Raw genomic sequence first — 20144 nt, forward strand, 5'->3', positions numbered from 1 at the left:
CTTATATAGAATATGAGACTGTGACTCTCAGGGAATTCTCTTGGGTCTGCATTGTTCCAATACATGGAGTCCTCATGCATACATGGCAACAAACTCGATTCACCGGACAAACTCCCCCTTTTTGAAGCCAAAGGGCTTTATTTTGCTGTCTCCTGCCTAAAGTGTCCTCTGCTTTATTATATGTTTATTGAGAAAATACACTTCCCTTGATTTGTTTTTCAATATCTCCCACTTTCTACTTTTACAATGTTGGCATGTGTGTTTTCATGCTCTGAAAACAAAGAAATGCATTTCAATAGAGTGCTAAGGAAGTAAAACAAAAACACTAAAAAGTAGTTCCATGACATAAACAGTGAAAGGCTACACACTTGCCAACCATTTAAAGGCAAGGGTAAAAGAGCCATGCTTCAGGGGAGGAGGAACACAGAATAGGTAGGAAAACCACTATTAAGAAGAAGGCAACTAAGACTGAGAAGAAAGCCATCTAATCAAGAGAAAAGGTTAATTTTGAGGAGCGTTTTATACAATGTTGCCTGGGACAACTGTCAGTGGTGAAATCATACAAGGGCTCAAAGGGCCACATGAACAAAGCATTTTTTCTAATCGCAAATGGTCCGAAGCATAGAATTGGATTGTTTGTGACCAGAAAAATGCTTTTTGGGATGTACAAAGCCTATTTTGCAATTTGGTACCTTGTTACTAAATAGCAATTTGGTTTTGCGATTTGGTAGGGGCGTGTTGAGGGTGTCCCTAACTAATTCCAAATCTAAAAGGAATGTGTTAGACGTGGCATCTTTTGGCGTGTTTCCCCGGTCTTTTTGCCTTCTGACTTCCTGTTTTTATAGATCAAATCTGTTTATTGGCTTTTTCAGTTATAAAACATGGCATGCACAATGCGTCAGAATAGCTAGGACATGTCAATTCTGAGAACTCCCCAGACAGTATTTCAAAAATGGTTGCCAAAGTTCCCTAAAGTCCCCACTCCGCTGCTATGAGGTTAAGGTAAGCTTTTCCATATCTAGGATAAACCAGAGCTTATGTAGCCATGAAGTTACTGTCCGGATTTTGTCAGTCCCCCACACGGTTAACAACAGCTGTAGAGCCGCGTTTAAGGCCAAGGCCATCTGCCGTCCCTTCAATTATCTCAGGGGAAAAGTGAGAGGGTTGGGAAGGCCAAGCAAAATGTACGCAGGGAATCTAGGGATCTGAGAATCAAACGCCATGTCAATAATGTCTATTATGTTCTCCCAGTACCGATGAAGCTTAGGGCAATGCCATAGTAAATGGACAAGCGACCCCCCATCCCCCTCCAGCAAAGGTTAGACTTAATGGGATCCCAAGCGTGAATCCTTACTGGGGTGTAATACCAAGAGAAGGCCACTTTATAAGCTGTCTCTGTACCTGCTGCATTGTAGGCTGTATGGTGTGCCCTGTAAAAAATACTCTCCCACTCCTCATCTGAGAGCTCCCTCTCCAGTTCCCTCTCCCACCTCAGCTGGCTCTTAGTCTTGGACGAACGGGCCTCCCCCTCAGAAGAGTGTAAAGCTCCGAGATCACATGCTTATCGTCCTTTTTCATTAGAATCCATTTTTCAAACGGCGTTAACGGCCTATCTATTAATGATCTGTTGGCTGGTGTCAGGACCCAGTGTCGGATTTGATAATACATCATTCTGTCAGCCTCAGACAGGCAGTGTGTCTCCCTCAGTTGGTCAAAGGGGATCACCCCCTGCTCATCAAATAGGTATCCTGCCCTTTTACAGCCCCATTGGTGCCATCAACGCAATGCCTCCGTTTGAAGACCCGGACCAAAATCAGGGTTTGCACCCAAGGGGGTCATTGGGGATGGGAAAGTCGTCAAGCCCACTCTGCTGGCCACCCGATCCCACACACTCATCAACACCTCCGTGACCAGGGATACGTACAGCCCGCGCTCTGTGGTGGCGCCTAAGCCAAGGCTCCTTCCATATGTGAGAGCCGGCCAAAGCCTGGTCCATGAAGCACCAATGTTTCTCGGAAGACGGGTGGCTCCATTCCAAGAGAAAACGCAATTGTGCTGCCTGAAAGTATCGCAGAAGGCCGACCCCAACATTATAGTGATGGAGAATTATGACACAGCGATAACTAAACTAGCAACAGATGTTGAGAAATGGATACGACTCCCACTCTCCCAGCTTGGTAGAGTGGCATTGATGAAAATGGTGGTGTTGCCACGTTTTCTCTTTTTGTTCCAGAATATTCCGATGGTGCTACCCAAGAAATATTTTGCCACGTTAAGATCACTCCTCATAAAACTAGCCTGGGCAGGCAAACAGCCCCGGGTGCAATGGCGTGTATTGACTTTGACATATGAACTAGGTGGCCTGGGGGCTCTGGATTTGGAAGCCTACAGCGTTGCGGCTCGAGCTGCAGTGGCACAGGCTTGGCTTCATGGCCCAGGAGATACCCCATTTCTTGGAATAGAGAGGGAGCTGGCATTACCAGCTCAGTTACAGGGAAGACTATACCATACCCCAAGCAGGCAATATAAAAAATTGGCATCCCTGGACTCAGTAGCAAAAGCATGGCACGAGATTATGGATAAACAAAAGTTGGCTATACTGTACTCCCCACAGATACCAGTAGATTGCTGAACTTGGTTCCCACTTTGGCGTGACAGTAGACTGATATACGCCCTTAGGGAACTAGGCATTAACACAGTGGGGGACCTATTTGAGAACAGCAGTATGAAAAGTTGGGACAAGATAAGAGAGGGTACGGTGAGAATACTCCCCTACACCAATTCCAATACCACAGGACACGACATGCTCTAGCACAGTTATTGGGCGATGACATGCAAGAACCTCCCGAGATCACATCGCTTTCTATGATCCTGCAGGGAAATTGCACGAGACACTTGGTGTCCCGTCTGTACGCAACAATACAGGGGACAAGAGACCAAGAGCTCTCAAGACCCCGAGTGGAGTGGTAAAGAGATCTGGGGGTACAGATCACAGACGCGCAGTGGCGATACTGCTGCACTAAGACACGCTCTATTTTCTTAAATGGCAGACACCGTCTCAATCACTTTAAATTCCTTAACAGAATATATTATACCCCAATCCGTTTACACAGATATGGGTTGCGTGAAAATTCAAACTGCCCCAGATGTGGGGTAGAACGAGCCGATTCTTTACATATGGCATGGGCGTGTGAGAATATGCAAACTTTTTGGAGAGCAATATTTAGAGAATTGGAAACTATAACTAGTATACAAATAGATGCTGACCCACTTTTGGCCCTTTTGGGGTGGGATATCCATTTACCAAAATCAATACGCAAATTGGTGGCAATGGGTCTGGTACTAGCTAAGCGTAGAGTTGCCATGTGGTGGGACCGTGGGCCGATCCCTAAACACGCAAACAGACACTTACAGTGAGTTACTCCCTCCCGCTAACAAACCAGCTAAATTCTGGGACATATACAGACAGTACCTTATAGGGAAAGAGACTGGAGAAGCAGAGGGAGAGACAATTGACTGATAAACAAAAGATTGTAGTTAGATGTATAGTCCAAGACCCCCATTGGTTTGTATACACAATTAAAAGGCTCTGTGCTGCTAAAATACAGAAGGAGAAAATGTCCATTGAAATGATACAATGTGCTGTTTAAATTGTATTAGTCTGCAAACACACAATTTTACTGTACTGCTTTATTTGTTTGTATAAAAGCATAAATAAAAGTAAAAAAAAAAAAAGTATCTCAGAAGGCAAGGGACCGCAAGTCCCCCCTCCTGCTTAGGGCGGTACAGCAACTGCCGTGACAGCCGCGTCGCTTTCCCTTCTCATATAAATCTTAGAACCGCTGCTTGGAGGGTTGCTATCGTTTGTGGCGGGGGTTCTACCGGAAGTGCCTGAAACACATACAGAACACGTGGTAGGATGGTCATCTTCACTGCTGCCACCCTGCCCAACCAAGACAATTTAAGTCTCCCCCAGGTCTCTAAATCTCTCTGAACCTCTCGGATTAATTTTGTGTAGTCCAATGTCGCCGTACGAGCGACCGTGGAGCCCAGCTCGACCCCCAAGTACAGAAGCTTTGAGGATGACCATATAAAATGGAATCGGGCCTTCAGATCCCTTTCATGCTCGGCACTGATAAACCTGCCCATGGCCTGCGACTTTAGCATATTAATCCGGAATCCGGAGACTCGTCCAAATTCCTCTAATACTCCCATTAGTACCGGCATTGAGGTTGCAGGTTCTGCCATGGTAAGAATGACGTCATCCGCATATAATGATATGCTCGTCACCCCCAAACTTCACTCCTGTAATCCGAGGGTTGTCCCAAAGCCTCTGCGCCATAGGCTCCATATAAAGCGCGAACAAGAGGGGTGAAAGCGGGCACCCCTGCCGGGTCCCTCTTTGAACTGAGAATGGTAAAGAGATCACTCCGTTAACTCGGACCGCCGCCCGAGGCGCCTGATAGATGCAGCGAATCCATGCCATAAAACCTGGGCCCAACCCGAAGCGCTCTAACACCTTGAACAAGTATGGCCAATGAACCCTATCGAACGCCTTTTCAGCATCGATAAAGAGGAAGAGTGCCTCCCTGTGAGAGCGTTCAGTTTTATCCAATAGATGAAACAGTCGCTTGGTATTATTACTACACTGCCTATGGGGTATGAATCCCGCTTGGTCGGGATCCACAAGCCCCGGCATATAATAGTTAAGACGTTGTGCCAGAATGCCAGTGAATAATTTGACATCTATATTCAAGAGGGAGATCGGCCTATATGAGGTGCATTCCTTGGGGTTCTTCCCTGGCTTCGGGATAACCACGATAGTTGCATCTAGCATGCTAGGCGTAAGGGCCCCAGTGTGTCGAAAGGAATTAAAGAGGTGCACTAAAACGGGTACAAGTTCCATATAGAAGGATTTATAAAAAAGCGCGGTGAAACCATCGGGGCCAGGGGACTTCCCGGTCTGCAAGCGCGCAATTGCTGATATAACCTCCTCTGCACTTATAGGTTGATCTAACAAAGTCGCCTCCCTCTCAGCCAAGGGAGTAATTGCTATACCCTCTAGGAATGCCTCCGGAGTTGAATTACCGGGCTCCTCAGCCCCATATAGTCCCCGGTAGAACTCCGCAAAGGCCTCCGCTATTTGGTCGCTCGTACGCGCTACCGCTCCCAAGAGGGAGCGAACCATTTTCATCATTGACGCCATGCGCTCTTAACCTATGTGCCAGTAGCTTCCCACATTTGTTACTTCCCGTATAGTACTTATGTTTAAGGCGGACTACCGCATACTCTGCCCTGTCCCATTCCAACCTCCTCAGCTGCTTCCTTACTTTCTCAAGCTCTCGCCATGTTCTCGGTGCACCGGTGTGCTTATGTGAGCGCTCCAACACCCTCACTCGCTGTTCTAAATCCTCCCTGATTTGTCTCATTGCCTTATTGTCCCTAGCCGAGAGCGACATCACCTCACCCCTCAATACAGCCTTCAGGGCCTCCCACAGCTTCGCAATGCATGTTGTCCCGTCATCGTTAAGGCTGAGGTAGTCTGTTATTGCCCTCTGAATCGCCTCTAGTGTTGCACCATTCTGAAGCATCGAGTCACTAAATCGCCACCCGATGCGCCCACACGCTCCATATTCATGTGAACCTCAACTGTAACTGGGGTGTGATCTGACAGGGCTCGGGGCTCAATCACTGACTCCCTAACCCGGGAAAGAAACTCCTGCGAGGCCAAGAAAAGGTCCAACCTAGCATATGTTTTAGTCGCTGCTGAGTAAAAGGAATAATCTCTCAATGTGGGGTGCGCACTCCTCCACACGTCCACCAGGCCACACTCACCCAGCCACTGACGACCGGCCACCGTCATAGATCCCGTCTGCCCATACCGGTGACCTGAACGATCCAGGTCCTCGTCCATCACCAGGTTAAAATCACCCCCCACCAGGATGGCCCCATCAGGGGATTGCAGCAGCGGGGTCAGAGCCTGCTTTAGGAAGATCTCCTGCCGGGTGTTATGCGCATATAGGGAAGCAATAGTGAAGGAAAAAAACCCCAGTCTCAACCTCATGGCTAAAAGCCTCCCCTGCACTTCATGCAGTTTTGATATCACCTCCCCGGGGAATGAGCGTGCTAAAAGTATCGCCACCCCTGCATGCTTTGATGGTGCTGAAGACCAGATCTGCCTGGGGAACCACTTAGAGCGCATACGATAAGTATCTTTTGTAACAAGGTGTGTCTCCTGCAGAAGGCATATATGACTCCCTGATCTCTCCAAGGAAGACAGGACGGCTAGCCTCTTGGTAGGGTTATTGAGCCCCCGGACATTCAAGCTTGTACATTTAATAATCATATCCTATAATGAGGGCAGCGTACAGGAGGGAAGGGGGCTCGCCGGAGGACCACCCCCTCTATCACAATCTAGACCACCGTCGCACCAGGGCCTGAGTGTATCTCTACAAAAAAGCCAGTATCGCAGGGAAACCCAACAACATTCAACCAATACGCACAACAGGTGCATGGAACACAGAAGTCCCCGAACGTCCATCTTCTCGAGGTAAAGTCTCCACGGGGCAGTGTATCCATCCATGTTTAGTAACCAGTTCCATCGCCCCCGCCGCCCCTGCCTTCTTCGACGGTCAACATGCCATTAGCAGCAAGGCCAAAAGCAATCCGGGAGACCCCCTCCCCCTTTCTCTAGGCTGAAGTTCCGGCGGCCACGCTGTTCAAAGCAGATTCCCTCTCCGACCTCAAGTCCGAAGCTGTTGGGCGCTGCAGTTTCCTTCTTTTCTCCTTCCGCTGCCAGCGCCGAGTACCCCCCACCGGTGAGATCGCCTTCTCGCTCGCCTCTTGGCCTACATCTTCCAGACCCAGGATACGGTTTGCTTCCAAAACGGATTTCACCTGCCGGAGCTGTTCCTCCCAGTGGAAGACCAGGTGGAACGGATGACTCCAGGAGTAGGACACATTGTGTGCTCACAAGTGGTCCGTGATCGGTCTAAATTCTCTCCACCTCTGCAGGGTCCGCACCGAGAGATCGTGAAATAACTGGAGTTCATGCCCTCGAAAGAGTACCTGCTGAAGATTGCGAGCCCGCTGTAGGATCTTTTCTTTCAGAACAAAGTTATGGAGACAGACTAGAATATCCGGAGGGCGGTCTCCAGGGCCACCAGCGCGGCCGACACAATGAACTCTATCCAGGAGTACCTCTTGTGTCTCGTCCGGGCCAAGCAAAGAGCAGAACAGGCCCACCACGTAGTCCCCAATGTCCTCCTATTCAGCACCCACCGGAGCTCCCCGGATGCGAATATTTTGTCTCCTCGAGCGGTTTTCCAAATCCTCGACCGCTATCTGGAGGAGATCCTGCTGCTCTCGGAGGCGAACTGCCCCCTGCTGTAGGCCCGCCACTTCTTCACCACGGGGGATCTCACCATCTTCCAGCTGCAAGACTCGCACTCCCAAGGAGGTAACCTCTCCTCGCAACTCCTTCACCTCCTGAGATATGTCCCTACGCAACTCCTGGATGTCGCTCCAAAGCGAATCAAACAGGGAGGTCAAAAAGCCCTTTGTAACGGGTGAACCCGCATCTGGGTCCGTCTCCACCCAACCCTCCAGGGCCCTTGCTGCCGGTGAGTCCTCGGCCATACCTCCCTACGTCAGGCGGGCCCCTGTCAGCATTTCTCTCACTGAGCGCTCTCGCTTGGATTTGAACGTCACCATGGCGCATCGGCCTAGTCTCAGTTCGCCAGATCAGCCCCTCAAATCTCTACAGGAGCTCCGTCTAGGTCAGATCAACAGATGTCACTGTGTCAGATACTGCGCCTGGGCCTAGCACATGATAGCCCCTTCCTGCGAAGTTCCGCTTTTATAGCCTCTACCTCTGTATGTGCGGGCTCACGCTTACTTGAACTCCTGGTGTGTAAGTGCAGCAATATTGGGGCAAAGCAGCGGGGCCCCCGGTGTTCACCCGGGGCCTCAGTCTTCTACTCCGTCCCGCACAGGGGCGTTATGGTGGGGGGGCGCCAGTCTCCAGCCCCCGATCACATCCTGTATGCAGGGGGGCTCCCCGCACCCAAGGAACTTGTGCATCTCGGGTTCCAAGCCCCCACTGCGGTCTCGCGTTTACCGGACCCAAACTGAGCCCTCCAGGTCCTCGGCCCCTCCAGCGCCGAATTCAGGAGGCCGTCGTAGGAGGGCCCGCCTCACTGCCCAGGTTGCGGCCCCGATCGCGGTTCGGTCCGATCGCTCCTCTCGCCAGGGGAGCAGCACGGCTCACCGCAGAGCAAACAGCTCACAAGAGCTCTCCTCACCCTGGGGGGGGGCCTCCAGGCGTCCCCCCGCCGGGCCAGACAGCAGTTTTTCAGGCCAGGGTGGCGGAGCTCAGACGTACACGTCCTAGCGCGCCGCCATCTTGGACACGCCCCCTTCTTGTTTTTATGGTATGCTGGACTCTGTTTTTGCTGGCTTATTGTCTTTGCACACTGTAACACTGCTGATCAATGGTAAAATGCATTAAAGTGCTCCCTATGCAAATTGTATTGGTGATTCGTTTATCAATGATTGGCATATTTGATTTACTCATAAGACCCTAGTAAAGTGCACTATGCGTGCCCAGGGCCTGTAAATCAAATGCTACTAGTGGGCCTGCAGCACGATTGTGCCACTCGTACGAGTAGCCCTGTGAACCTGTCTCAGACCTGCCACTGAAGTGTCTGTGTGGGCAGTTCTAAACTGCCAATTTGACCTGGCAAGTGTAGTCACTTGCCAGGCCCATACCTTCCCCTTAACTACATGTAAGGCACTCATAAGGTAGGCCCTGGGTAGCTCCATGGGTAGGGTGCAGTGTGTGTTAAGGGTAGGACATGTACTCTTGTGCTTTACATGTCCTGACAGTGAAATACTGGCACATTTGTTTTTCTCTGTTGGAAGGCCTATGTCTCTCATAGGTTAACATGGGGGCTGCCTTTAAATATCTTTTAAGTACAGTTTCCCATTGATAGCATATTGAGATGTGGAGTTTGGTGTCTTTGAGCTCACCACTTCAAAATAAATATTTTAGTAAACTTGTTTTTTGAATTGTCAGTTTGAAAATGCAACTTTTAGAAAGTGGGCATGTTCTTGCTTAAACCCTTCTGTGATTCTGCCTGCTTGTGTATTCCCTGTCTGGGTCAGACTGACAGTTGGGCTGTTTGTAAATCCCCTCTATACAGTGACACAAAGGGAGCTGGGGTGTAGCCTGCATAACCTGATGAGTCTTCTGGGCTAGAGTAGGGAGGGAGGAGCTGACACACCTGAAAAGGCTGTGCCTGTCCTCACACAATGCAGTCTCCAACCCCTGGAGTGTATCTGGGTCCAGGCTTGGGCAAGGCAGAATCTTGTGAACAACATAGACTTTCCTTTGAAGTTTGCCTACGTCAAAGGCAGAAAGGGGTATAATCAGTGGACCCAAAACCCCAGGAGTACTGCCCCATTGCTGTGTGTGCTTTGCTGGGTTGGCCTGCAGTTGCTGCTTCTGCCTTAAAGAGGGTAAAGACTGGACTTTGCTGTGTATCCTGATTGTGAAGTTTCTCCAAGGGCTTGGAGTAGAACTTGCCTCCTGGTGGAGGTCTAAGGGATATCAAAAATTTGAGCTTCATCTGCCTACAGCACTGGGAACTGTGTGTTTTCTTGCTGCTACAGAAGAAAAACCACTGCAGCACTATCAGAGAAGCAGCTGCCTGCAGCGTGACCTGACAACACTGCACGGAGCCGTTTCCCACGTCGCACCGCAACCCTTTTCTCACTGACGCTGCCACCTGATGCAGTCACCGAGCCGCTGCTTGCACCGGGACCTGCAGGCCCACACTCCGCATCGCCTTGCTCATACCGCAGCATTGGCATCCCCGACGACGATGCTCCACGCTGACACCGATGCTGCTGTCTGCACCGTGGCCTTTGGACACAGCTCCTGAGGTACACGAAGCACTGTTGCGCCCCGCACCGCAGCCCTGGTCCACCGACGCCAGTGCCATTGACTCCAGCATTGTTACCTGATGCCCCTTTCTGCACCGCGACCTGCTAACCCACACCGCACTGTTGCCTTAGGCCTACTGAACAGCCCTTCAGCAATGACAACGCCACTGCCTGCACCGGACCTAGAGACACCGCACGTCACACCGCCCTGCTTCACAGTGCAGCCCTAGTCTCACCTATGCCGCAGGACACCGTAACCGATTGGCTGCCTGCACCGTGACCTGTGGGCACCGCACGTTGCACCATCCCACTTCGCATCGCAGCCCCAACACCATTAACACCAGCACTCCTGACCTCGTCCTCAGCCCGGAGATCGATCTGCAGCTCATGTGACCTCAAGAGTCCGATGACACCACACCGACCTCAGGAACCGACACCCAGATCTCATCACGAGGATCACAATGCCCTACATTTCCAAGGCACTTTTTGCAGTCTTCCCAATACCTTAGCTGGCCCGCAATGCTGCAGCCGGCCTGAACTGTTGGATTTGTTGTTCACGACACCATGGTCGCCCCAGACAGAGCTATCGACTTCAAGGAACTATATTTGTAAGTAATTCTTGCAAAATTCAAATCTTTATTACTATATATTGGATTTTTCTCGTTTTGGTCTTGCTTTACACAGATAAATATTGACTATTTTTCTAAAACTGGCCTGGTGTCCTTTTGTAGTGTCTTCACTGTGTTACTGTGTGTTATGTGCAAATTGTTAGACCTGACTGCCTTAGGGTGGTCACCCCTAACTTTTTGCCTACCTCCCTCCACTTTTTGGACACAGTTTTTGCTGGTTTTAAGATTCTGCGCACTTTACCACTGCTAACCAGTGCAAAAGTGCATATGCTCTCTCCCTTTAAACATGGTAACATTGGATCATACCCAATTTGACTATTTAATTTACTTATAAGTCCCTAGTAGAGTGCACTATGTGTGCCCAGGGTCTGTAGATTAAATACTACTAGTAGGCCTGCAGTACTGATTGTGCTACCCACTTAAGTAGCCCTTAACCTTGTCTCTAGCCTGCCATTGCAAGGCCTGTGTGTGCAGTTTCACTGCTAATTCGGCTTGGCATTTAAAAGTACTCACAAAGCCTAAAACTCCCCTTTTTCTTCATATAAGACTTCCCTAAGGTATGCAATAGGTAACCCATAGGGCAGGGTGCTGTGTAGGCAAAAGGCAGGAAATGAATCAAGGTAGTTTACATACCCTGGTAGTGTAAAACTCCTAAATTCGTTTTTACACTACTGTGAGGCCTGCCCCCTTCATAGGCTAACATTGGGGCTACCCTCATACATTGTTTGAGTGGTAGCTGCTGATCTGAAAGGAGTAGGAAGGTCATATTTAGTATGGCTAGACTGGTGACATTAAATCCTGCTGACTAGTGAAGTTGGATTTAATATCACTATTTTAGAAATGCCACTTTTAGAAAGTGGGCATTTCTCTGCACTTAAATCTTTCTGTGCCTCACAATCCACGTCTGGCTGGGTTTAGTTGACAGCTCCTTGTGCATTCACTCAGACACACCCCAAACACGGGATACTCAGCCTCATTTCCATACATCTGCATTTTGAATGGGTCTTCCTGGGCTGGGAGGGTGGAGGGCCTGCTCTCACACAAAGGAGTGCCACACCCCCTGCTGGGACCCTGGCAGACAGGATTGAACTGAAAGGGGACCTGGTGCACTTCTAAGCCACTCTTTAAAGTCTCCCCCACTTCAAAGGCACATTTGGGTAGAAACAGGGCCTCTGCCCCTTTCAACTCAGACACTTCCTTGAGAAGAAACTTGTAACCAGAACCTGCATCCTGCCAAGAAGAACTGTCTGGCTGCCCAAAGGACTCACCTGACTGCTTTCTGTGAAGAACTGCTGCCTTGCTGTTGCCTTGCTGCCTTGCTGCTCTCTAGCTGAGGTGAAGAAGTGTCCTCCAAGGGCTTGGATAGAGCTTGCCTGCTGTTCCCTGAAGTCTCAGGACCAAAAATACTTCATCTCTTCAAGAAGGACTCCTTGTGCAGAAAAATTTGACACACAGCCTGCCAGAAACGATACACAGCCTGCACTGCGGTGAAAATTTCACTGCACGCCGAACCGGAACAACGCAGCCTAACTTCGCAACGAGAAGATCGACGCTGCGCCAGCATAGCGACCGGAAATTCGACACAAGGCCCACTGCATCGACGCATAGCCGAGCCGGAATGATGCAGCCTGACTTCCAGAGAGCAATCTACGCAACGCCTGCCATGCGGTAGAAAATTTTACGCAACGCCCACCGGATCTACCCAGCTCCTGTGTCTTCGTCCTGCCAGCCCAGGAAATCCATGCACTGTCCCCGGGGCGTCTGAAAACCCCACAACCCTTAGAGGATCCAAGACCGAGCACCAGAAATCAACGCACAGCCATCTCTGCATGGAAACTAAACAACGCATCGCTATGTGTGCCCCAAGAAGTCAACGCATACCCCCTTGTTTCCACGCTTCTCCTCCTCTGCGGCCCTTTGCAGAGATTTTTCACGAGAACCAAGTACTTTGTGCTTGAAAGAGACTTTGTTTGCTTTTAAAAGACTTAAGATACTTTATATCACTTTTCAGTGATATTTCTACATTTACTTATTGCATCTTTGTTCATTTTGACCTGCATTTATCCAGATAAATATTATATTTTTTTCTAAACACTGTGTGGTGTATTTCTGTGGTGCTATATGGTGGTACTGTAAGATTTATTGTACAAATACTTGACACATAGGTGGTCATTCTGACCCTGGCGGTCTTTGACCGCCAGGGCGGAGGACCGCGGGAGCACCGCCGACAGGCCGGCGGTGCTCCAATGGGGATTCCGACCGCGGCGGTAAAGCCGCGGTCGGACCGGCACCACTGGCGGGGTCCCGCCAGTGTACCGCGGCCCCATTGAATCCTCCGCGGCGGCGCAGCTTGCTGCACCGCCGCGGGGATTCCGACCCCCCCTACCGCCATCCAGATCCCGGCGGTCGGACCGCCGAGATCCGGATGGCGGTAGGGGGGGTCGCGGGGCCCCTGGGGGCCCCTGCAGTGCCCATGCCACTGGCATGGGCATTGCAGGGGCCCCCGTAAGAGGGCCCCTACATGTATTTCACTGTCTGCTGCGCAGACAGTGAAATACGCGACGGGTGCAACTGCACCCGTCGCACAGCTTCCACTCCGCCGGCTCGATTCCGAGCCGGCTTCATCGTGGAAGCCTCTTTCCCGCTGGGCTGGCTGGCGGTCTGAAGGCGACCGCCCGCCAGCCCAGCGGGAAAGTCAGAATTACCGCCGCGGTCTTTCGACCGCGGAACGGTAACCTGACGGCGGGACTTTGGCGGGCGGCCTCCGCCGCCCGCCAAGGTCAGAATGAGGGCCATAGCCTTCTAAGTTAAGCCTGATTGCTCAGTGCCAAGCTACCAGAGGGTGGGCACAGGATAATTTGTATTGTGTGTGACTTACCCTGACTAGAGTGAGGGTCCTTGCTTGGACATGGGGTAACCTGACAGCCAAACAAAGACCCCATTTCTAACACAAATGATTTACACATAGCTTCTGAGATAAGCCTGACTTCTCGTGCCAAGCTACCAAAGGGGTGAGCAGGGGTTATATGAGCTGGGTATCTCCTTTACCCTGACTAGAGTGAGGGTCCCTACTTAGACAGGGTGCAAACCGACTGCCAACTAGAGACCCCATTTCTAACAGCCAGTATCAATGTTTTGCGACCAACATGTGGTCTCAAAACACTCTCAGTTTACTGCCAATAGGAATTTGGTGGCAACCCATTCACAAATGGTAAGGGCCCCTATGGGATCCCTACCCCTTTCAGAATGGTTGGGGAAATATTTTACTCTCAGAAAAAGAAAAAAAAAACATTTAGGGGGTCATTATGATACTGGTGGCCAAAACAACGGGAGCACCGTCAACAGGCTGGCGGTGCCTCCCGGCGTATTTGGATCGCGGCGGTAGCGCCGCGGTCGCACCACCGGGGCCGGCGGTATACCGCCATTTTAGCCCCGGCGGTGATAATCCACCAGGGCAGCGCTGCAAGCAGCGCTGCCCTGGGGATTATGCCTCCCCTACCGCCAGCCTGTTTCTGTCGGTTTGCACCGCCAGGAAGAGTCTGGCGGTAAGGGGACTCAGGGGGCACCTGGGGGCCCCTGCACTGCCCATGCACTTGGCATGGGCAGTGCAGGGGCCCCCACGCAGAGCCCCGTCGTGCATTTCATTGCCCGAATTTCGGGCAGTGAAATGCGCGACGGGTGCTACTGCACCCGCTGCACATCGGCATTGCCGCCGGCTCAATTACTAGCCGGGGGCAAAGTTGATGTGACTTTTCCGCTGGGCCAGCGGACGGTAACTCTGTTACCGTCCGCTGGCCCAGCGGAAATGTCAAAATAGGGAGCCAGCCATACTGCCAGCAATGGCGGTATTCTGGCGCCCGCAACCTCGGCGGTCTGCCATGCAGACCGCCGAGGTTGTAATGACCCCTTAATCTTTTCTTTTTAAACACATCCCTTTTTTCCTTTAATTAAAACAGGCTGTGTTTTTAAAAAAAATGCTTTTTTTAAAGCAATCACAGACATTGTGGTCTGCTGAGCCCATCAGGCAACCATCCCTGTGATGGCTGCATTTCCTAATGGGTTGCAAATTGCTACCTACCTCAATAATATTTATGAGGTAGGTCTATTTGTGACTCACCACAAATCGCAAATGAAACTCTAAAGTGTTTCACACATTTGCGACACACAGGAAACCGCAATTAGGAAATCACTAATTCAAATGTTCGTACATGTGGCCCTAAGTTCCATGATTCCTCTTGGACATAATCTGAGCTATTAAGGGGTAGATGTGGGATAGGTGGGCAACTATTGATGTCACTGGGGATCAAAGGTCATGTGATGTTATTTTTGACACCCCACAAACTTTGCTTAATCAAAATCACGAAAAATACACATAAAAACGGTTAAGATATGTAACCAAATTAGGACCAACGACCCACATTTTACAATGGTATCACAAATAAATCCTCTTTTTGACAAAAAAAATGGATGCTTTAAAAACCAAACATTAGCAGTTGCTGACAGTGAGGAACGTCTCAAGCACAGTAGCCCTCTTAAACTTTCTCACTTTTGATAAAAGGCAATCCATGCATGAGCACAGTTTCCATGTTTTGGCAGATACATATTTGGGTTGTAGAGCTCATCATCTGTTTTATTTTAGCATGTTTTTTCTAAAATTGTATCAAGAATGACTTAACAATAAAAAAAACCTCAGAATTTTGCTGATATACATTAAGTAAAATTTGGAAACCAGCCACCATTTTAAATGGTCTATTTTGTGTCATCGATTTCAAGAAAAACATCTTGGCAATATCACGCTTTGCATAAGTGTAAATGTCCTCCCAAAAAGTGCAAACTTTCATTTGTACTTGTTTCAAGCAACATAGATGTATCTCCTAAATCTCACCAAACTTCATTGACATGAGTACCACTACAAAAAATGCATAACATTTGTCAAGCAATCCTGTCTAGACAGCTGTGCTATCTTTCAATTTAGTTTGATGGGCAGAAGATCAACATGTTTTCTCTATTAGCTGTGAGGATGGCTCAGCTAGCTGAACACATACTTCTGACAATGAAGTGATCTCGAGGTCATTGGTTTTAAAACCAGCAAGTTTGACTACTGCTTTTGAGGTGAGTTAAGTAAACTTCCATAAAAAGGCAATATATATAAACATTTTTACATTATAAGCTACTTGTGAATACTTGTCTTTTGGGCACATCTACTATTGAATAGCATATAATTTACTTTTTAAAGTTCATTTAATTATCGCAGAAGGATGAAAGGCTGGACTTGCCATAAAGGAAACTAGCCTCATGAGTAGCAGTTCTCACACAGTACTTACAACAAGCACTTATCTCACTGGGCCACCTTACACCCACTTTCTTTTTGTGGTACGTGCCAGGTGTGTAATGCAGAGCCCTGCAGCCCTCGTGGCACTGGGAGGTCCTCAACCCTTCAGGAAGCTCCCAAACCTTCGAGGGGGCATTCAGCCCAGGACCAATGAATTTCTATGAGATATGAAAGAGTGAGGGGCCTCTCATTACATTCCACATGGAGGTTCACTCCCTGGAGTATGCATTTTACAGGCATAGTCTCTAAAATGCTTACCCAATCTTAGCACATACAGTGCACATCCAGGTCTTGCTAGTGCCAGGACCTAATACCCGGCATGAATTGCAGACGCGGAGTTTGCAGGCTTGGCACAAGTCCCCTCTGTCGAAGATTAGGCCAAGATTCTTCTGGCAGCGTACGCAAATTCTGGCATCGGCCTGGTTACGTAGCCGCTGTCGGTTTCCTCCTCTCCTTCGGATTTCCAGGAGCTCATTCTTTAACTTTCTGGAAAATGAAAGATAGAGAAACAGATAGTGAGAACTCTGTCATTCTATGTAAAACGTAGGGAAACAAAAACTACTGTTGCACAAAACATGTTGTAAATGGACAGCCCCATCTAGTCAACCACTGAGGATAAGGGGAGAGGAGGAGAGAGAGGCAATAGGTGCCTTTCATTCCTGAAGTCGCCTGCCCTGATGGAAATTAACAATACGGAGCATGGGTCGAAGTGGGAAACAAAATAAGTCCTAGCAATATTTTTAGGCCAGCCATCATATTTCATGATGTGCATGAAATTGACCACTGCATGGTGTGTTTCGGGTGGGGGCATGACTCCAAATAAAGTTTTGAAAATAAATGCAAATATACTGCATATTACAATACTTTTTGTTACCATCAAGTAAAGTCCAATCCTAGAATGGATGAATAGAGATTGGAGACAGGGCGTGGTGGCTCAATGAATGAAAAGTTGGATGTGGAGGAATGGATTGATGAATTAATTTTAGAAAAGATGGCAATGAACAAAGACTTTTACCTACGTGGAGCATAGGGTCACACTAAGCTGACCAAAGGTGGGTGCTCTGGGTTTCATTTTAGCTTCTGCATTAAAACATCACCCTCCCCAAACACTACTATCACCAATACTTATGAAACAAGCATAGCCTGAATATATTTAACACAGTGCAAGGATTTGGCTGATAGCTTTCCTATTGGCTCACCAATAGCAACTTCTTTAAGATGATGGGGGGACATGAATATTTCTAAGTTAATGATTAGAATCTTTCACTTTTACCAACTGTAATAACAATTGCAACACAATGAACTCAGTGAAATGCTGAAAAGTGTTGCAAAGATCACATTATAAAGGCATACACTATTTTTAATTTTGTGGATTCTTTATAATGTATGTACATGACTCTCTCAGGCAAGCAATAGCAGAACACTCACCCCTGTTCCCTTCAAAGCCCTGAAGTTTAATGATAGTCATGGCACCCCTGCAGAAGACTGGAACTACACAAATGCAAAGCACCAGTTTGGGCCTGACATCGAAGAACCCTCACATAGGTTAAGGCTATAATGGTATAGGTAGGCTTAACCTGAGGATTAAAGTTAAAAAGCACAACCTTGAGTTCAAACTCAAACAAATGTATCTCTAAAGAAATGTACACTTTGGTCTCACTCAACATTAAGACTCATCAGGGTGTTTGGATGGAAAAGTCCTCTGCATGGTAATGGACGTGCACCTCTGCCAAGAGTGCCCCAACTGTGCTGATGTCTGGATCCCTAATATTGATTGCATGTGAGATATGACATGGGCCTGAGTCATGGATTGCGGTCTTGTTGGACAAGGGATCATTCAAACTCTAACTCATAAAACATAAATAAATGTGATTAACAATATATGCATGAAGATATCTCTTAGTAGAAAGCATCAAAGTGATAAAGAAAATAATTCAACACTTGGGTGATTACAAGAAACAAAAGTTTCTTAGGTTAATGAAAATACACAAACAGAAATGAGGGGTTACACAAATTCCAGCATTCAACAGACTAATGGCCCAAAATTGTCCCATCAAGTCCATAGATAGGGCCAAAAGTACAGTTTGGACTACTCTTGCAAGAAGATAGCTCTACCACGACCGAATCTGTTGATAACAAAATTGTTTGTATGTTGACAAAAGCCAAACTAGTTTCAAAGAGTAGTAGAGGATAGACGTCGAAGTTTCAGACTCTTGTATAATTAGTATGCTAGATATTCCTCAAGACAATGCTTTGAAACAAAATACCCTGTATAATTTTGTATCATCTGTCTTTGAAAAGTGCAGATAAATGCACATAGTAATTTCAATTGGATTCATTTTGAATTTGGACTTACCACAATCCTTTGTACTGCATATGAAAAGTAACAATTTAACTTTGAAAAGGGTTCTGATCAATTTGAACACAGGATGCAGTCTTGTGTCTCTGTTCCCGAGTACTGATATAAATGACCATCACACACACCTACATTGGGACTTGGGACCAGCACCAGGAACATCACATCATCTTCTCTCCATTGAGGGACCGACTGAAAAACTTACCCTATCAGGAGGAGCTGCGAGGAACATCATGTCACTGCGGCATCTGAGGATCTTGGGGATCGCCGAGTGCAGCCTGCTTGGGTCACGTAGAGTGACCTAATCTGGACCAGTCCTACAGAAGGGGTGTGCTCAGGAGATCCGAATGCCCTGATCCTGCAGGTGCAAGTAAGATCAATTTGGACCAAGTCAACCCTAGGGGAGCTTGCTTGCCAGATAGCGCTTCAGTGCTGGAACACTTTTGACTTTAAAATAGAATTGGAGTGAACTCTTGAGATTCCGACTAATAGTGGGTCTTACCTTCGATGTTCCCTAAAGTGAATGGGGAATAACCACTATTACTAGAGCGAGGAGGGAGTGGGACACAAAGAACTGCTTAAAAACACTAGGGCCCAACCTCAGGAGAACTGTGTAGTTGTTTGTTAATGTCATATTTAATTTTTTGTGATCAGCAGTAAAAATACAATTCTTCTCCTATTTCATAAAAGTGAGTATTTGGCTGGAAAATAATTTATTGCTGCTGCTGTGTGTATTTTGAGTTGTAAACCCTTGTTTCTCCCAGTATCTACTTCCTCACTGAGGAAGCCTTGGATCGCTTGGACCACACTAACCATGAGAGTCAAGTGCTGAAGTGGTACTTGGCCCAGTTCCTCAGAATCCTTAATAGGTCGGGCCCGGACATCTGGAGTAAAATACCTCATCTCTCAGGATGTGGACCAGTAGCTCCTGCTTTCCCTGTGGCTCTCTGAACAGTGTTCTGACAATTGTTGGCAATGTTCAGATGCCTAACATTTAGGAGCCTGGATACAGAAATGGCTGTTTCCAATTTACATCAGTAGTAGAGTAAGTCCAGTTTTTACACAGAAAGGCCACATGGATAAGCAATGGAAAACACAAGATTGGGAACAGACCTCAGCACCATGTCCACAGATTAGAAGGAGGATATATATATGTATAGGGACAGAGGGAGGAGGATGTACAGGAGTATGGACAGAGAGGTCTTTGCTAACTATGCAAGAGATGAGACCGTAGTTGAAACTGGGAAGAGATGCATGGTAGGAATCCAAGAAAAGAGCTTATGAAATCAAATCAGGCTCTAGGATCCACTTAGAACAGATATATCCCAGGCACACTCAGAGTGGGTCCCCTAATGCTTGTTCCAGAGTTTCACCAAGACACTCACCACCTTTAGTTTCTAGAATACCTCAGGTGTGTACACCACCTTGAATTTCTAGGGTACCACTAGCACCAATTCCAGGAATAAATCCATTGGGTGGGTTGAGTCTAGCACAGACCCTGAGCTTGCAGATGGCACTTCAGAAAGGTAAGGCTGAGGAAGAAGAAAAGACCAGAGAGTTTGAGATGGAGAAGGTAAGAACAGCTCACCAGGAACAAGAGGGGAAGAGGTGGGAGGGTCAGAGTGAAAGGGAAGAAAAACAAAGGGAATTGGAAGAGAAACAGAAGGAAAAGAAAACTTGAAAGGGAAAGGATAGCCCAGAGAGAGAGAGAGAAAAGCAGGATGTCAGAAATTACTCCTCCAGCTGGGATCCGTGACTCTATATTCAGTTTAGACCTGGCTGCAGCCAAGGTTTTAAAAGACATTATTCATGTACACATTGGAGGGCAAGACATTCTGGAATAGTTTGGGAGCTTTCAAGTCGTTTGCAAGGTGCAAGCCTT

The 20144-nt window shown here is 48.1% G+C and overlaps 1 protein-coding gene across 1 annotated transcript in view; it reads right to left on the reverse strand.

The window, feature by feature from the left end:
* SYTL5 (synaptotagmin like 5) overlaps positions 1–20144 on the reverse strand; it is a 640980-nt gene that overhangs the window by 414524 nt on the left and 206312 nt on the right. Inside the window, exon 3 of the mRNA XM_069204241.1 lies at positions 16165–16392. Within this exon, the coding sequence (XP_069060342.1) occupies positions 16165–16392 (228 nt within the window). The remainder of the gene's footprint in view (positions 1–16164; positions 16393–20144) is intronic.

The sequence above is a fragment of the Pleurodeles waltl genome, chromosome 8 (assembly GCF_031143425.1).
Source record: "Pleurodeles waltl isolate 20211129_DDA chromosome 8, aPleWal1.hap1.20221129, whole genome shotgun sequence".
In the NCBI taxonomy this organism is placed as follows: Eukaryota; Metazoa; Chordata; class Amphibia; order Caudata; family Salamandridae; genus Pleurodeles; species Pleurodeles waltl.